Genomic DNA, 15,618 nt, shown 5'->3' with positions numbered 1-15,618 from the left:
GCCGTCTACTGAATCGGTTCCATTGATTTCGCAACTTTCTGATGCCTTCGGAACCTCACATTCGAGTGCGCTCTTCCTAACCACGACGCTGCACACGGCTCCGCGAAAATATCATTGCCTGTGTTGTCGGTGACCCACACCTCCCAGGGTCCCTTGGTAGTCCAGCCCCCGCGACTTCCTGCCTTGCCTCATACGCATCTCGGGCTGGTGAAGAATGCCAGCTTGAAATGAGCTAAGCTTCCCTTCGGACGCGGCCTTGAGCGACTCCGTTACCTCCTCGTCGTACGTTGAGGGCGGATCGGGAATCCTACCGATCCCTTGCAAGCTCAGCTTCGTCATGTATCGGAGGCGCATCCTTAAAATTATTTTCCAGTGCTGACTCCAAGGTACTAGCTCCCGCATTGCCCATGCATTTACCTACCGTGAACTTTTCATACGTCGGCAGTACTGTTCGCTGATGTCTCTTGGATTGATGTAGGAGTGCAACGTCCTGGTAGGGAGCCGCATGCTGTTATTTCCTCATCCCGGTCTCGCCTCTTGAATCTTTTCCGCGAATCCAAGGTGCTGCTGGGCTTCCGAACCCTCATGTTTGGTTTCTTCCACCCTTCCCTTGCTCGCCTTGATCTCCCGTTGTGGCGCACCTGCTTCTCAATCTTTCTCTTCTTCCACCACGTACAACGATCGGGATTTTGGCCATCAACACTGCTTTCCACGGGAAAGGAAGTCAGCGCGGAAGAGGTAGTGAGTCAAGGGACGCGCGCGACATAACGTGGCGGTGATGGACTGCCGTCCACGTTGCCTGGACGTGAACTCCAGTCTGTTGGAACTTCCGATGGTGCTGGCAACACGTTTTTCAGGGGTGTCCAATTCAGTGGTATCGATTTGGCAGACCATCGTGGCACACGACCGGCTGCTTCTGGCCGGTGCTTTCTTCGTCATCGCTATCGTGCGTGCATGCAAACATGGGTGGATTTCGGCATGGGCCCGAAAGGGGCCGGAGACAAGCTGTCACGGCGGTCGTTGCGGGTGTGGTTTTCACTGTTGTCGTAGTCAGGTGTGCGCGGACGGGAGTGTACCGGCGTCAGTCTAGGAGTGGATGAAGGACACACGGAATGCGGATTCATGGCCGATTGAAGTTCGTGGTGCCGAGATGGTGGTCTGGGGTATAGGATTTTGAAGGAGTAGTCATTGGAGATGGGTGCAAAGGCAAAAGGAGAGCGGTATAGGTGAGAGTATCGAAGATACTGTCCTAGAGATTGCACGGTGAGGCTAGTGGCTCTTTCTCGATTCGGTGAATCAAAATAATGGGCGAGTTGCATGTTTTCATACGATGTATTAGGCCGGCGCTATCCAGTATACAGAAGTTAAACTGCTCTCATTTTAAATGGACAGATTGTTGTCATGCTTCGTCAAGGCATGACTATGACACCTTGACAGCCTAGGTACACCTTGGTCTCATCACGCCCGTAAACACCCTGGTACAGTATGCCAATCAAATCATGCCTCAACCAAAGATTTTCTCCCTCAGCTCCCCAATCTCTTCAGCGACTTTCTCTACACCACTCGTATCCAATGTGCCATTCTCAGTCACATAGCCATCCACATACTCTGCAGGAACCCACTCGAACCACTCACCAAACACCTCCACACTACCATCAACGATCCTGGCCGCTAAGTCCCTCCTCGTCTCGTCGCCCCAACCCTCTAGCATCTCGCTGGCAGGATGCGTTTCTTTCTCTCCCTCTTCGACCCCCTTCGCAACAATCTTATCCGCATCGCTGACCACAACAACCTGAGCTTTAGGGTTCAGCGTCTTAATGCACACCGCTGCTGCCAAACTGCCAATCTTGTTGCTCACGTCGCCAGAAGCCGAGATGCGATCTGCGCCTAGGAGGACTAGCTGCGCGTCTTTCGCAACTGTGGCAACGGCGCAGTCGGGGAGGATGTGAATTTTTAGCCGGCCTCGAGCTTCTGCTGAGGTAGCGGATAGGATCTGAGAAGCCATACTTGCGCCTTCGAAACGCGGGCGGGATTCGAGAACGAGGAGGATTAGGTGCAGGAAGCGCAGGGTAGAAAGCGTGGTGAGGATACTGGCTCGGATGGTGCTGCTGTTGCTGAGGGTGAGGATGGTGAGAGTGTGGGTGTTGTTAAGGCGCTGTTGCCATTAGTGATTACGAACGACACTGAGGGATTGAAAGGATTACCTGGCTGCAATAAGCCCTCAGCCGCTCAGCAAAGTTTTCGCTCAAGCGCATCCCAGCTTCCTTTCTCTTTTCCAATGTCCTCACCATCTGTCTGCTCGCCATAGCTGCGAGTTCATCTGGCGGTTTGTTCCTCTTCTTATCCAGCGAGTCCCATAGCTTCGACAAGTCGTCGAGCGCCCCAAGAAGGCAAGACGTGATGGCTGCATTCATGCTAGGTCTTGCGCTGCTCAGCTCTTTCGCCGCGGAGATTGTCATATTCCACAGTTCATCTCTATTAAGCGCAGCTGCAGCCGCGACCACGATTAGAGAAGAAAGCGACGACAGAGCGGAGTCAGCCATCTCCCGCGCACCAGATACGAAGTCGTTCTTGAGACCGCTGACGGCTTCGTTCAGCTGCTTGTCGTATTCGGAATCCTCCCACGTAGTTGTTTGGGCATCTTCTGTCACGGAAGAGGGTCCAGCCCGGATACTGTATATTGCTGAGTCAGTCTCACTGATTGGAGAAAGCGGTTTTAGAGACTTGACACTAGACGTCGAGCGAGAGGTTAGAGACTGGCCCATCACGCGCTTGAGGCGTGTCCAGCGGCATTTCTTCTCATTCTGCTGCATCCCAACGGAGGCTGGTCCCGGCTCCGGGAACTCCAGTGCTAAGGTGTTCTGTGTATAACTGTCTAAGTTCGGGTAACCGACCGTCGCCATGAGGCTCGATGTGCGCGTGGGGAGCGCTAGTGTGCGATGGTATGAAGGTGGGCAAGGATGATAAAATGATGGCGAGTCTCCTGAGGTTGAACTGATCGGTTCCATGACAATTCCCCGTTGGCGACTTCTTGTCAGGAGCTTGATGCATGGATCCAGTGGAAAGCAACAACACTCCATTCCCGTTGGTGATATGCCAGGGAAAGCAACATGATAGTAATCGAGGCGGAGATGCTGCACCGGGCTAATGAACTTGCCGCATCTTGCCTTCAACATGGTCGCACGCAACAAACCAATAAATAATTGCAGTGAAAGCTGTATGGACTCACCAATCATCGCTTTCGTGGTAGTCTGTCATATTGGGCCATCAACCGAAGCAAACGCGCTGGTTGCACGCGGCTCACCGCTCGCGTCTGTCTGATAGTGTCGTATTATTTGTACAGGAGTCCTACTAAAATACAGTTTTGGTTTTCTCAAAGCAAGCTGGGGTCGGAAGTCATCGGAGACAAACACTCTGGGAGGGAGGGACTCTCAGCATCACGCCATGTTCCAAAGAGACTAGCGCATTTATCAGCCTACATCATGTGATGCGAAGCCCACGGGGGTACCTGGGCAGAACTGCCCTAGTGCTTGCGGTCGTGCCAAACTCCATATACATCTCCGTCCCCGTTTCTATTGTTATGCCCAACGAGCCGCAGCGCGACGTTGGTAATAATGATGTACTACGACCGGAACACTCTGTATCCGCGAACGCCATCGCCCATGTTAATTCGATCGCTAAGCGAGGCCTCTCCTCTCCCAACGCGACTATGACATTGCTTCCCAACCCGATGGAGCACTGGCAGGAGAACCTTACAGCCGTCATTCCGGATCCCAGAGCTTCCGAGACTACATGTTTCGAAACATCATTTCCACTTTCAGATGTGTTTCCTAATCGGCAGAACTTGCTAGTCTCGATCCATGCTCGATCACTTCTTTAGGAATAGCTGGATCGTTATAGTTCGCGGAGACTTGTAAACAGCATTTTTGGATTGTCATGATACAGAGCAAGAGCCGGCTGTGGAGTTGAGGGGTTCAGCGATCGCACGGAAACGAAGGCATCCGTATGTGCTTCGCCCTCCCACAAGGTGGAGGCGATGCGGGATACGGCGACCGAGTTGGCGCGGACACGGGCTGGCGGAAAAGATGAACGAGTTATAAAGACAAACGATCGTGAACGTTTCTACCCTTCAGACAAGTCTCAGAAGAACAGTTGCTTTACTTCTTTCAACTTGACGTCCATTATCCACGCACTCTATTCAAAATGAAGTTCATGTACGCCGCCTCTGCCTTGTTGGCAACATGCTCCGCACACCCTACCAAGCGTACGACAGCGTCGTCGACACCCAACATCACTGATGTAGACATCCTTCAATATGCGCTGACACTGGAGCATCTTGGTGAGTCCTCGTGTCTATTCCTTGCATACCAACTGGTGCTCATCATTTACAGAGGACAAGTTCTACCGCGAGGGTCTTGCGAAATTCACGCTTGAGGACTTCAAGAAGGCTGGCTTCAACGAGGCTTTGTACAAGAACCTCAAGGAGGTATCCTACGACGAGACTACCCACGTCTCCTTCCTTACCAAAGCACTCACCGGTATGCATCAGGACCACCGCGCATTGTCGCTCGCTAACCCGTACAGCTGCCAACGCAACTCCAGTAGCAGAATGCACCTACGCCTTCGGCGTAACAGATGTGCACTCCTTCCTCGCAACCGCTTCCATCCTTGAGGGCGTCGGCGTCTCTGCGTACCTCGGCGCGGCAGCCTCCATCATGGAGAAGCTGTATCTCACTGCCGCGGGCTCCATTCTCACCGTAGAGGCTCGCCACTCCTCATACCTGCGCAAGACAAACAAGCAGTCGCCTTTCCCGCAGGCTTTCGACGCCCCGCTCACGCTCGACCAAGTATACACTCTCGCCGCACCATTCATCGTCTCGTGCCCGGAGAGCAACGGCATGCTGCCCGTCAAGGCTTTCCCGATGTTGAGCGTCGCCACTGAGGCTGACTGCATCGCTACGAACAAGACAATCACGCTGCAGACGAAGGAGCCTGTGGCTGCGGAATACAAGGAGAACTTCTACGCTGCGTGGATCAGTGTGACAGGCCCGACATTCGTGGAGGCAAAGTTTGAAAGCGGAAACCAGTTCTCAACTGAGGTGCCTGTTGGCTTCCACGGACAGAGCTACGTGGTGATCACTAAGAAGCAAGGCAGTGTGACGGATGACGACGTTGTTGCGGGCCCGGCTATCGTGGAGGTTCAGGGCGCCAATGGAGAGATTTGAATAGCATTAGGGTTTACTGCGGAATCAAAGAATGCTTGTAGTATAACAAATAATCTTTAATAACGAAAAAATGTAGCCCAATTATTCCACATATTGTCCAGATGAACCTTGTCGCATTCCATCGCGGAAAATGCCACCATTGAGGCTTAGATGAATACAGCTGCTCCAAGGAGCATTGCGTTATAGTAACCACTACCAGAGAGAGATCTCATTGAAACATGCCCTGAATTATTCGCCTACGTAAAGAAACACAGAAGACTGCCCCATCTTCACAAGAGAGGCAGGCGGAGAGATCAACGGTTGCACTTCTCTCCAGGCTTGTGGCCAGTACCGTTGTCGTCATGTTCGCACTTCTCGTTCAGAGGGTGCCAAGTGCAGCCCCAGCTGATATACTTGTACTTAGTGACGTCGAACTCGGTGTTGTTGCCTTGGTCTGCTTTGATAACGGCGACGCTCTCGACGTACTCGGCGTGCCCATCCTTCGGGTCACACTTGTGACTACTCATGGGATTAGCAAACCACTTGTGTACAGATCGTTATTAATACACTTACCGGGACTCGTAGAAGAAGCAGACATATTCCGGCGGGCGGGACTCGGGCCCAGGGTTCGTGTAGCCCATGTGAGAATCAACGTGCGCTTTCGTGATGTTGTTCTCACGGTTGTCGTCCTCGCCAACACCTTCGATCTCGTTGCACCAGGATGAACCAGCAGTCTCGTTGAACTCGGCCTTCATGATAACGTCCTTACCAGAGCTCTTCTGGGTCTGGTACCCGCCAAAGGTCCATTCTTTGTCCTCGCGCCTGAAAAGAGCCTTTGTGGCGGGATCAATGTTCTACAGTTGGTTAACATCATAATTGAACGCGAATCATGGAACGCAACCACTCACCGGAATGAAAGGAATCGGTCGGGGTGCACGCGCGATCTCATTCGCCCGCTCTTCGACGCGGCGAACTTCGGGACCTGCAGAGGGCGGAGACGCCATCACGCCGACGTTCAGCGCGACACCTACAAGAAGCGTCACCGAGGAGAGTAAGAGGGTGTACACCTTCATGGAGACGGAAGGAATCGAGTCGTTATGAAAATGCGTGTTTCTAGGGCAATGCAAACAAGCGGTAGTGGTCACCAAGGTCGAGGTGAGGGAGCGGAGAATGCGATGTATTTGGGAGAATGGTGTCTGGCGACTGGTTACGAGTCTATATAGCTGAGCGGGATAGAGCTTTGGTCTGTGCAACCGCGCTAGTGTTCAAGCGTGGAGGTGAAGGAAGGCGCGCGATAGACCAGCTGAAAACTCAACCAAAGAACAGGCGGCCCTAGGGGCAGCAATCAAACAGTCGAACTGATACAGCAGGCCTAAGCATTACAATACACATATATAGATGAGAGAGCGTACGCTTCAAGTGCCACGGACCAGTTTTCTTCCAGACGTTGTATATGTATGTTTGCAGACTTTGTTATCAAGACTTTATTTGCAAACTCCGAACATTATCCGTATATCAAACAAGTAAGCATGAAGCAAGAATATGGTCAATGATAGAGACTGACATGACTTCAAGCTCATCAAATGTTTGCAAATCTTGCTTCGACGCAGCAATACCCATGGTGATGAATCCCTGTGGTAGGTGCGTCGGAACCTTCCAATGGTATGCCTAATCAGCATGCGGTTAATTAATTTCAAACCTTGATTCAGTGAACCACAAGCAGTGCCGTAGCTCAAGTCGTCGGCCACATATACATATTTATAACCAAGATCAGCCTCCTTTATCGGTTCGGGGAGGCCAAGCAGTGGTACTTTTTGAGTAGATATGGGAAATACAGAAACCCAGCCATCATTGGGCATGTCTGTGAGCCAAGGAACTGGCCCAAGAGGAACGAACGGTACTAAGGCTTCAAAGCCCACGAGAATTGTGTTGACGAACATGGTAGACAAGCGGCACGAGCGAGAGCATTTAGACAATTTCTGATGAACATCCACATAACGACGGGACCTCAGGGCATGTAAGCATAAGTGGACAAAGTATTGCGTCTCCCATGTCTTCGGAAAGTAGCCTTAAGCCGCACAAATCAAAATTCTGAATTATCTCCTGTTTGGGTGGGAACAATGGATCTCTTCGTGCACCGTTCATCGCAAAGTTCAGCTATCGGAAAGTACAACGTACAGAGTAATTCACCGTAATTCGGTTTCATTTGATGGGCACAACGATCAATTCACATTATGCTTTCAAGGGGTACATATCTCCAACCTCAAGATCTTCTTTCCCTATGACCCTGTTGAATATGATTCCAGTGCCCTCTCAAATGTTTGCTTCGCAATAGAAACATCGAACTCTATCAATGTTTCCAGGCCGTGTAGCTGCGGATCTTGTACTCCCCGAACAGCGAACCAATCTGGCCCTCGACCGTCACCTTGCCTTTTTTGCAGTTGTCGTCGCTGTCTGTTCATCAGCACAAACCCCATAAGCGTCCCGAGGTAGCGAAGCTCGTACCTAAAGATGGCGATGAAGAAGCCAGTAGCAAGGTAGAAACGATTGACCTTGTGATCCTCGGCACTCGAGAGTCGAATGCAATCACACCCAGGAGTTTTGGTGAGGCATATTTTAGTGTTGTAGTTGTAGGGGAGATTTCCATTCGCATCTCGCTCGCCCCATTGCATGGCACCGACCTGCTGGAACTTCGCGCCGTTCTCGACCTGACCACAGTCGCGGTTGATATCCGTCTCCCAATAGTGATTATCATCGGGGCAAGCAGCACCGCCAAGGGAGATGAAGACACCCGGTAGAAAGAGTAACAGACCGTTGAAAAACATAATTAATGATGGATCGACTGGTACTGTAAAGGCTTTGGATCGTGCAAAAGGCGATAGCTAGCGTAAAGTAATCGAGAAGCGGACGAACATGCACCTAGGTATATATAGGTGAAAAATGTTTCATATCCTCGTGATCGATTGCACTGCGCCTCATGTTCTCGTTTGCAAAGCAGATTGCCATTTGCAACACGCCAGTCCCCATCCTTGTGGAGCGTTGGGTGCTCGATGCTCTCAGCAAACGGCTGCCACTGGGACTATGGAATTGTTAAAAACAGCTTCGACTATTATCACGCGGACGGTTGCTGAAACAAGGGCTGTTAGTCCACTTCTTACTGGGCATCCTTCACGGACAACTAACGGCTACCTAGTTTGGAGCGCTTGTTTGTGCCGTGGAATCGCAACCTAAGTACCCTTTCACCACCGTGAGGTTGACTTTAAAAAGGAATGGAGCATTTGTTCACGCCAACTACATTTCCTAGTCGGTAGTCTAACGCAGCTGGAGCAACAAGGAAACAAACGAAAGAAACCTGACTGTCATAAAAATTCCTGTTTAGTCCAGCAGCAACAGACATTCAATGGTACTTGACTAGCTCAAGGTCCTTTTTTAACTGTCGAAAGAGCCTGTAGATCAGTGCGATTGAAAAATAGGGAGGGACCGATGCCGACGCGGATCTTGTACCCCACGTGGCACTAGAATCACTCAAACTTCGTGGTAAGCTCGTGACTGTGACAGCTCACATGTTTCTTAGTCCGGGAACTTTCTAGCTCTTCCAGTGTGATATAGTGCATTAAACACATATCTGCCGAAGATATTAGCTAGAACAGCAGATCCGTTCGGTACTGTTCGTTCCACTTCACTGGAGTACCTGAAGACTACGTCCGCATTGCTCCACTCTCATTTCAACATTGATAATGTACGATTCGCGGTCTTGCACGTGAAGCTCTCCAGATTTATACCTGTAATGTCTCTTTGTTTTCTCTCCACCCTCGACTTGAATCATCTAAGCCAAGGCTATTCCAAGCCGAAACCCTGTCACCGCCCTTTGACGGTATAGGCTCGCTTCCCGTTCACTGCAGTACCAAGGTGATCATGTCAATCCCCCACATCTTTCCCCGCAACAAGCTGCCTGCCGATCCGACTATGTGGGGGCATATATAAGGGGTGCCGTAATGCGGAGCGATGCATAGAAGCTGAGCAATCGGTATCCTGGATCGAGCCCTTGGCTGATAACTGACTTCGGCCATCTGAGCTCATGCGAAAATCTGTGTTGTTTTCGTAAACCGAGCTCCAAATTGCAACTTCTGTGACAAGATGTTACAGCAGTCGCGCCGTGATACGGGAATCGCGCGAAATTGGAAATGTATACTCATTTGTCTCGCTATGAGTTTGGCGAACTTCCAATACGGGTATGGCTGCAAAAATTGTTCTCGTGCCAACGGCACTAAATGCTTCCAGCTACGACACTGCTACCATCGGTGGTTTCCAAGCGATGGCAGGTTTCCTGGCTATCTATGGGTATAATGACCCAAAGGCAAAAATCGGCTGGAACATTACTACCACGGTTCAGCAGCTCATAACCTCCTTCCTCAATATCGGGACAATTATTGGTGTGGTCTTAACACACCTCTGGGGCAAGAGATTCGGAAGGCGACACGGAATCTGGATCGCCAGCCTGATCAGCTTCGTAGCAGCAGGTGTCCAAATTGGAACTGAAAAACTAGTGGGATTGTACTTTGGACGTATACTAATCGTAGGTCCATCACTTTCTGGGCGAAGACTTTGGAGATTCCGATTGACGAGATATAGGGCGTTTCAAACGGCTTCTTCATCACCTTCGCTAATGTCTACGTTGCCGAAGTATCTCCAGCGCACTTACGCGGCCCACTCGTGTCGTTATTCGGGGTTTGGGTCTCCATCGGCAGCATCATCGGAGCTACAGTGAACAACATAACGAAGGATTACACTTCGAAGCTTGCCTACCAGATTCCTCTGGCCACGCTTTATGGCATTCCTCTCATTCTCTCGATCTTAGTTTTCTTCTTACCCGAGAGTCCTAGATGGTTGCTTATGCTGGGTCGTGACGAATGTGCGAAACAGAGTTTAACGAGGCTAAGGGGCACAAGCTTCGAGGGGAGTGAGGAGATGCTCGAAGAAGAGTTCCTTGAGATGCAGCGTGGTATTGCAGATGAGCTGGAGAAGAGCAAAGGGAGAGTGCTGAAAGATATGTTCAAGGGAACAGAGCTACGGAGAACGTTGATCTGCTTCGGCGTCATTCTATCGCATTCGTCATCGGGCATCTGGCTCATTATCGGCTACGGGGTAAGGTATCGTGCTCAACTAGGTGTCATGCTCTCCACTCACCCTGCCAGACGTTCTTTTTTCAACAAGCTGGTGTGACCCGACCATTCCTCGCGACTATCCTAAAATCATTCATGGGTCTCATGGGCGTTTTCACTAGTATCTTCCTAAACTACCGTCTTGTCGGTCGCCGCTTTAGTATGCTACTGGGCCACGGTGGCTCAACTGTCTTTATGCTCGGCATGGGCATCGCAGCCTCCATTCCCGGTGACTCTGCAGCTTCCGGTAAGGCGATACTAGGATGCGCGCTATGTTGGTACTTTGTCTATAATGGCTTCAGTGGGGCGGTGAGTTGGCCCGTTGCGAATGAAGTGGTCAGCAGCAGACTGAGAGTCGTCACAATTGGGTGCGGAACAGCTGTAAACTATGTCTTGTGAGATTGCCAAGACCACTGCTGGTTTTAATCATATGCTGATCATATCGTAGTGCGTGGCTTACCAGTTTCACGACTCCCTACTTTATCAACTCGAGAGAACTCAATTGGGGTGCGAAGGTAAGTTTCCCCGCCATACGTACACCGAGGTTGAACTGATACAACCAGGTCGCGTATATCTGGGCTGGATCCAATGCCATCACCTTTGCGTTTCTTTACTTCTTTTTGCCGGAGATGCGGGGAAGATCTCTAGAGGAGATTGACGAGCTCTTTCAGAACCAAGTCTCCACGCGGGAGTTTCCAGCGTATCATTGCTTGTCTGCTCAAGTAGCTCGTGAACAAGTTTCAAAAAGAGCGGAGGAATTCAAGCCGGAGAGGAACCTAGGCGATACAAAGACTCGGAGAGAGATGGTGTAATTCGAGCATATGGCTATTGTATAGTTCTCTACTATACCGACTAAATCTCAGGTGACGCTGTTGTGTATGCGTACGTTATGTAGATTTGATGTGGGTTTGTTCGCGGCTTGGAACCGTAAATTGTATGCTTCATTTGAGATCAAGTACAGCCGAGCAAGAGCAGCGCATGTTCTGACAAGAGTTCGCCTATCTGTGTTGCTAATCAGACCCGTGTAAAATATGGCCTAAGCCAATTCAAAGGTCCTTCCAGTAAAGGTTGGTGCGAATTACCACGCATCTAGGCAATGATCACTTACCGGTGTCATCTGTGGTACAAGGAAGCCACGTATCGCTATGGTGAGTACCTATGGTATATACAAATCTCAGTCTTGCGAACACTTATGATCAAGCTTGTACGCCTTTGATCGTATCTGACATGCTACTTCTAGATTCTATCGCGAGATTTGGGCCGAGTGATCTCATCACATCCGCACCAGAATTAGATACGTATATGGGCGCAATTCGCTCTCCGTGCTCACGTGCAGCATGGTCTTATCGCACTTCTCGAATAAAACCTTGAAGAGACCACATATTCAGCTAAGTCTACGAGGAGAATCATAGAAAGCGTCGCCGGCAGATGGCAGCTGGTGTACGTCCTCATCATCTTGTGTCATTCATTCTGCTAAAGTCATTACTACTCCGGCAAGGAGAACACGTACCTCGAACCCATCATTAATTGTGACGATTTTAGGACCGTAGGTATCGTGCAATGGAAAATATTGAAGGTTCACTAAAGTTGTATTACTGTGATTCTAACTAAACTATATAGCCATAGTGAGGCGATCGTCATGGGAGTTAGCTTATTCAGAGTTTCCTGATTCAGCAGCTGAATTATAACGATTGTCGCGATCCTCACGAGTCCATGAGAACTCGGTCCGAATAGGATCGACAGTAACGTAGATTGAACTGCGACATTAATAGATAAATCTACCAGTACATCTACTTGAGCCGCCAAAGGTAATTGTTCACCGCCGCACAGCACAAGGTCATGGACTTCGCCCGCAAGACTCGATACCTCACTTTGGACGTCATCAGTGACATTGGCTTCAGACAGGCCTTCAGAGATCTAGTCAACGACGCCGATATAGACTCTTACATTGGATCGATCGACAAGGTAATGGCTTCCCTCACCTTTCTATGTGCCAGTGGCCTGCTGCACTTCTTTCAATGGCCTCCGCTTGCATGACTTATGGATCCAAAAGAGAGGAGTAAAACATTGGCAAGGTCATTGCCACGGCCCGACGACTGATTGACGAACGGCTGCAGTCTGAGACTGAAAGACAATCAGACATGCTGGCCGCGCTCATACGACATGGTTTGACCCGCGAGGACCCGTTCACCGAGAGGTTCCTTTTTTTTGTAACTTGGTGAAATCGGATAAAACCTTGTAATTCTGGCACGTTGAGCATCGAATCTCCAAAACTCGACTCTTGGTGCACGATAAACACTCAAACTTTATCCAAAAATCGTAAAAGGCCCATCTCCCTTTTTCACATTGGAGGAATCGTAGATAAACCTACTCTTTAAAAGTAAGCCAACAGCTACGAATTAGGGTACTAAGAAAGCGAACTTAAGTGAAGATTGTGCGTTATTGTGTCTGGACCACGCATGGTAGGAAAACAGCAGATATAGCTTTACAAGTGCTTCACGCGTAATAACGTGCATTAGATGCACGAATGATGAGCACATATCTGCATGTATGGTACGGACTATAGATACGACAACTCTAGATCTTAATTGTACATGATAGTTCAGGAGCAGGCGACCTGAGGCGACCTGGCAAAACCAAAAAGACGGCGTGTTGACATAAATATGTAGTGGTTGAGGCAAAAAAGAAGATTTTCCGTTACCGGGAATCGAACCCGGCTCTCGTCGGAAGCTGACATTGGGAATGAAAGCGACGGATGCTAGCCGATCTGGGGAGAATTAGAAACTTGTCTGGTGGAGGTTGAGCAGGTTCAACACTTACACACCATAACGGAGTTCGTTGGAGTGCTCTGCCCATTTTGAATATATATAGAGAATATGGGCCTCCAGCCTTGTGTGAAAACCCAGTGTGTCATCTTTCACAGATTTGTGCGGGGCTACGTGGTGCTAACGAAGTATTGGGTGACTCGAAACCAGCGCTAAATGCGGGGTACCGACGCCAGCCGACGCATGCGAACTCGAGCCCCAGCCAACGTGACAACGCGTCGCGCGTTGCTCAGCCATACCGCGTTCCGCCGCAAACTGTAGTGCCTCAACACGCGTGCAACTGCCATGGCACACGGCAACAGCGTTAGCAGCGCCCTCGAAGCCGTGAGCATCTGTCCACGGCAGCAATATCGGCGGCCTGTCAAGGAGCTAAGCTTTGAGGTCGCCAGCCACGTCCGGGCATATCTAGACCACCAAAGCTGTATGTCACCGCCGTCACAACAAGCTTGCTGCTAACGCACTCTGCTAGATGAGCAGGCCTACATATTTCTGCACTCGCTCGTCGCTGCCGGCACCTCCATTACAGTCCCCGCGAGGCCGTACGCGGGTTTGCTAGCTCCACCGTCGCAATTAGCTCTCGCTTCCACGCTCATCGTCTATCCTCACATCACTACCAGAGCGCGCTCCGCCGAAGCCATCAAGGGGTCTGATGCTGCCCTCAAATATCTACGCTGTGTGCAAGACACGGTTGATCTGTCCGCTGAGAGTCTCAAGACGCTTCGAACCGCCTTCACCTTCACCGATTCACGACGACGAACCAATATTTACAGCCCACTCAACACCCCCTCCTCCAACCGAGCCTTCGATGTCGAGCAGCTCAACGATGTTGCAGCCAATGCTAAGAGCCTTTGGAGGTGCGCAGAGGACTTTTGGCACGTCGTCGGCTGGGCATTCAATTGCTCCGTCAAACACAGGAAGCGCTGGGAGCGCTGGAGACTTTGGCTAGACACCATGCTGAGCTTCCTAGAGGTCGAATGGGATCACTGCAATAAGAACGGTGGTCCGTTGCAAGATACCCTCGCATGGCAGTACATTTGCAGCCAAGAGCCTCTTGCCGGAAACACAAGGAAGCGTATCCTTCGCGCAACATTTGCTACTGGCGATCCACCGTCACTCAACGAATTTGCCGAAGTGTGGGTTAAAGAAACCTTGGATCCAAAGACAACGGACACGAAGAGACACTCGGGCGTCGTTGATTTCGAGATAGGTGACATTGGTGACTACGCGAGTGAGGACGAAGATGTTGACATGGAAAACGCGCTGCGGTCGACTGTAAAAGGACGCAAAGCAAGGAATGCCTCGAAGATTCTAGATGCTGCCTTACCCCCATTAGAGGAGGCCACCATACCCGCCTACGATGCTGCTGTTGACAGACTAGGAGGAATGGATGCCGTAAACCTTCGTCAGCGTCTAGTGTTATTGGTATGGTCTTCTCCGCTTCTATGATTGTGCTAACACGGTACAGCTTTCCAAGGTTGCCAGAGAACTCCCCAAGAACTTCACTTCCGTCGAGGGTCTCTTTGATACGCTTGCCTTACAACTGAGATATTTTCCGGTGTTCGTGTTGAACTTGCTAATCACGACGTCACGACTCTCCCCGGCTGACCAAGTAGCGCTCAACGTGACCATCTTCTCCGCCCTAACATCCGAGAAATACATCAATTACACGAATAGAATGCCTACACAGAACGAGTTTGAGCAGCTTCTGCTTCCGTATCGTGCACGGACACAAAGCTTTGCCGAGAACGCCAAAGTGTCGCTCGTTCTCGAGCAAATATTCATGTCTATGATGGAACCATTGCGTCTTGAACCTACGAAGGCGTTGCGCAAATCAGTGGAGGTTGGCATCAAAGAACGGAGCAATGTCAAAGGCAGGAAAGAAAACGTCGAGGAAGACGCGGGCGAGGAAGTGCTGATGACGAGCTCCAAGCGGCTACACGGTCTGGTACAGGTGCTCAGTGTGTTAAAAGGCGCAATCCCGATTAGAGAAAGCCCGCGGAAGAAAAGTACGTCTATCGTTATACACTCCAGAAACATCCAAATTTCGGCCGGCAAATAGTTGACGAGTGTATAGGGCCTCGAACTCACACGTGAATCAGCTTAGTTTGTGCAGCCAACAAAGCTCTTGATGCTCAGTCATTGTCGGAGGATTTGTGTGGGGTGGAAGGTAAGCCGAGCCGACGGTTCACTGTGGTTTACCTGGAAGGCAGGTAAACCGAGCCGCGGCGTCTTCTACCCCACGTAGGCGAAAAACATGAACAGCAGATTCGGTAACCCGCCTAGTTTCGCAATGGGACTTAATATTAACCCAACCAACATGGAGGCGAGAGTTGGGGTCACTGCGGCCCTGCGCCTCCTCACCTCGCACTAGCACATAATCTCGCCGCGGCCGCGGGCCGCTCAATCATTCACAGGGACAATTACACG

At 50.5% G+C, this 15,618-nt stretch overlaps 11 protein-coding genes across 11 annotated transcripts; 4 read left to right on the top strand and 7 right to left on the bottom strand.

The window, feature by feature from the left end:
* Positions 1 to 27: 27 nt before the first annotated feature.
* CC84DRAFT_123154 (uncharacterized protein) lies at positions 28 to 590 on the bottom strand. Its single transcript, XM_018183732.1, has one exon. It carries the CDS (start codon positions 400 to 402, stop codon positions 112 to 114), a length of 291 nt encoding a protein of 96 aa, XP_018042794.1. The 5' UTR covers positions 403 to 590; the 3' UTR covers positions 28 to 111.
* A 266-nt stretch (positions 591 to 856) lies between these two features.
* CC84DRAFT_1159750 (uncharacterized protein) lies at positions 857 to 1,206 on the bottom strand. The gene has a single exon (XM_018177317.1). It carries the CDS (start codon positions 1,122 to 1,124, stop codon positions 942 to 944), a length of 183 nt encoding a protein of 60 aa, XP_018042793.1. The 5' UTR covers positions 1,125 to 1,206; the 3' UTR covers positions 857 to 941.
* A 298-nt stretch (positions 1,207 to 1,504) lies between these two features.
* Positions 1,505 to 2,903, bottom strand: CC84DRAFT_1211986 (nagb/rpia/CoA transferase-like protein; the record flags this gene model as incomplete). The annotated part of the gene is made up of 2 exons (XM_018182416.1): positions 1,505 to 2,155; positions 2,205 to 2,903. 2 exons carry the CDS (start codon positions 2,901 to 2,903, stop codon positions 1,505 to 1,507), a joined length of 1,350 nt encoding a protein of 449 aa, XP_018042792.1.
* A 932-nt stretch (positions 2,904 to 3,835) lies between these two features.
* CC84DRAFT_1201428 (uncharacterized protein) lies at positions 3,836 to 5,233 on the top strand. The gene is made up of 3 exons (XM_018181721.1): positions 3,836 to 4,339; positions 4,392 to 4,538; positions 4,585 to 5,233. Exons 1-3 carry the CDS (start codon positions 4,204 to 4,206, stop codon positions 5,223 to 5,225), a joined length of 924 nt encoding a protein of 307 aa, XP_018042791.1. The 5' UTR covers positions 3,836 to 4,203; the 3' UTR covers positions 5,226 to 5,233.
* An 88-nt stretch (positions 5,234 to 5,321) lies between these two features.
* Positions 5,322 to 6,314, bottom strand: CC84DRAFT_1159747 (uncharacterized protein). The gene is made up of 3 exons (XM_018177316.1): positions 6,113 to 6,314; positions 5,778 to 6,058; positions 5,322 to 5,723 (listed from the first exon to the last, which is right to left on the bottom strand). Exons 1-3 carry the CDS (start codon positions 6,275 to 6,277, stop codon positions 5,519 to 5,521), a joined length of 651 nt encoding a protein of 216 aa, XP_018042790.1. The 5' UTR covers positions 6,278 to 6,314; the 3' UTR covers positions 5,322 to 5,518.
* Positions 6,315 to 6,497: 183 nt separating this feature from the next.
* On the bottom strand, positions 6,498 to 7,314 carry CC84DRAFT_122988 (uncharacterized protein). Its single transcript, XM_018183682.1, has one exon. It carries the CDS (start codon positions 7,142 to 7,144, stop codon positions 6,689 to 6,691), a length of 456 nt encoding a protein of 151 aa, XP_018042789.1. The 5' UTR covers positions 7,145 to 7,314; the 3' UTR covers positions 6,498 to 6,688.
* A 169-nt stretch (positions 7,315 to 7,483) lies between these two features.
* CC84DRAFT_1171153 (uncharacterized protein) lies at positions 7,484 to 8,029 on the bottom strand (the record flags this gene model as incomplete). Its single annotated transcript, XM_018179898.1, has 1 exon — positions 7,484 to 8,029. The coding sequence occupies one exon, from the start codon at positions 8,027 to 8,029 to the stop codon at positions 7,484 to 7,486; it is 546 nt and encodes a 181-aa protein (XP_018042788.1).
* Positions 8,030 to 9,341: 1,312 nt separating this feature from the next.
* On the top strand, positions 9,342 to 11,269 carry CC84DRAFT_1226676 (MFS transporter; the record flags this gene model as incomplete). Its single annotated transcript, XM_018183592.1, has 6 exons — positions 9,342 to 9,436; positions 9,486 to 9,780; positions 9,837 to 10,349; positions 10,400 to 10,761; positions 10,815 to 10,881; positions 10,930 to 11,269. The coding sequence occupies 6 exons, from the start codon at positions 9,342 to 9,344 to the stop codon at positions 11,176 to 11,178; spliced, it is 1,581 nt and encodes a 526-aa protein (XP_018042787.1). The 3' UTR covers positions 11,179 to 11,269.
* An 830-nt stretch (positions 11,270 to 12,099) lies between these two features.
* On the top strand, positions 12,100 to 12,816 carry CC84DRAFT_1159743 (uncharacterized protein). The gene has a single exon (XM_018177315.1). It carries the CDS (start codon positions 12,206 to 12,208, stop codon positions 12,401 to 12,403), a length of 198 nt encoding a protein of 65 aa, XP_018042786.1. The 5' UTR covers positions 12,100 to 12,205; the 3' UTR covers positions 12,404 to 12,816.
* Positions 12,538 to 13,378, bottom strand: CC84DRAFT_122839 (uncharacterized protein). The gene is made up of 3 exons (XM_018183636.1): positions 13,187 to 13,378; positions 12,788 to 13,133; positions 12,538 to 12,736 (listed from the first exon to the last, which is right to left on the bottom strand). Exons 1-3 carry the CDS (start codon positions 13,278 to 13,280, stop codon positions 12,673 to 12,675), a joined length of 504 nt encoding a protein of 167 aa, XP_018042785.1. The 5' UTR covers positions 13,281 to 13,378; the 3' UTR covers positions 12,538 to 12,672.
* Positions 13,379 to 13,476: 98 nt separating this feature from the next.
* On the top strand, positions 13,477 to 15,250 carry CC84DRAFT_1079705 (uncharacterized protein; the record flags this gene model as incomplete). The annotated part of the gene is made up of 3 exons (XM_018173859.1): positions 13,477 to 13,612; positions 13,661 to 14,613; positions 14,657 to 15,250. The coding sequence occupies 3 exons, from the start codon at positions 13,477 to 13,479 to the stop codon at positions 15,248 to 15,250; spliced, it is 1,683 nt and encodes a 560-aa protein (XP_018042784.1).
* Between the last annotated feature and the right edge of the window lie 368 nt (positions 15,251 to 15,618).

This window comes from Paraphaeosphaeria sporulosa (genome assembly GCF_001642045.1).
Source record: "Paraphaeosphaeria sporulosa strain AP3s5-JAC2a unplaced genomic scaffold CC84scaffold_1, whole genome shotgun sequence".
Taxonomy (NCBI): domain Eukaryota; kingdom Fungi; phylum Ascomycota; class Dothideomycetes; order Pleosporales; family Didymosphaeriaceae; genus Paraphaeosphaeria; species Paraphaeosphaeria sporulosa.
Note: the sequence above shows the minus strand (reverse complement) of the source record. Positions and strands in the feature narration are given on the sequence as shown.

Bases quoted from the DNA above. Each gene is read 5' to 3' on its own strand.
- CC84DRAFT_123154 (XM_018183732.1), bottom strand. From the start codon at position 402: ATGCGGGAGCTAGTACCTTGGAGTCAGCACTGGAAAATAATTTTAAGG.
- CC84DRAFT_1159750 (XM_018177317.1), bottom strand. From the start codon at position 1,124: ATGAATCCGCATTCCGTGTGTCCTTCATCCACTCCTAGACTGACGCCG.
- CC84DRAFT_1201428 (XM_018181721.1), top strand. From the start codon at position 4,204: ATGAAGTTCATGTACGCCGCCTCTGCCTTGTTGGCAACATGCTCCGCA. The intron at 4,340-4,391 runs GTGAGTCCTCGT...CATCATTTACAG, and splicing joins GCTGACACTGGAGCATCTTG to AGGACAAGTTCTACCGCGAG. The intron at 4,539-4,584 runs GTATGCATCAGG...TAACCCGTACAG, and splicing joins CCTTACCAAAGCACTCACCG to CTGCCAACGCAACTCCAGTA.
- CC84DRAFT_1159747 (XM_018177316.1), bottom strand. From the start codon at position 6,277: ATGAAGGTGTACACCCTCTTACTCTCCTCGGTGACGCTTCTTGTAGGT. The intron at 6,059-6,112 runs GTGAGTGGTTGC...AACCAACTGTAG, and splicing joins GACCGATTCCTTTCATTCCG to AACATTGATCCCGCCACAAA. The intron at 5,724-5,777 runs GTAAGTGTATTA...TCCCATGAGTAG, and splicing joins TGCTTCTTCTACGAGTCCCG to TCACAAGTGTGACCCGAAGG.
- CC84DRAFT_122988 (XM_018183682.1), bottom strand. From the start codon at position 7,144: ATGTTCGTCAACACAATTCTCGTGGGCTTTGAAGCCTTAGTACCGTTC.
- CC84DRAFT_1159743 (XM_018177315.1), top strand. From the start codon at position 12,206: ATGGACTTCGCCCGCAAGACTCGATACCTCACTTTGGACGTCATCAGT.
- CC84DRAFT_122839 (XM_018183636.1), bottom strand. From the start codon at position 13,280: ATGACACACTGGGTTTTCACACAAGGCTGGAGGCCCATATTCTCTATA. The intron at 13,134-13,186 runs GTAAGTGTTGAA...AATTCTCCCCAG, and splicing joins AACGAACTCCGTTATGGTGT to ATCGGCTAGCATCCGTCGCT. The intron at 12,737-12,787 runs GTTCGCTTTCTT...ACTTTTAAAGAG, and splicing joins AACGCACAATCTTCACTTAA to TAGGTTTATCTACGATTCCT.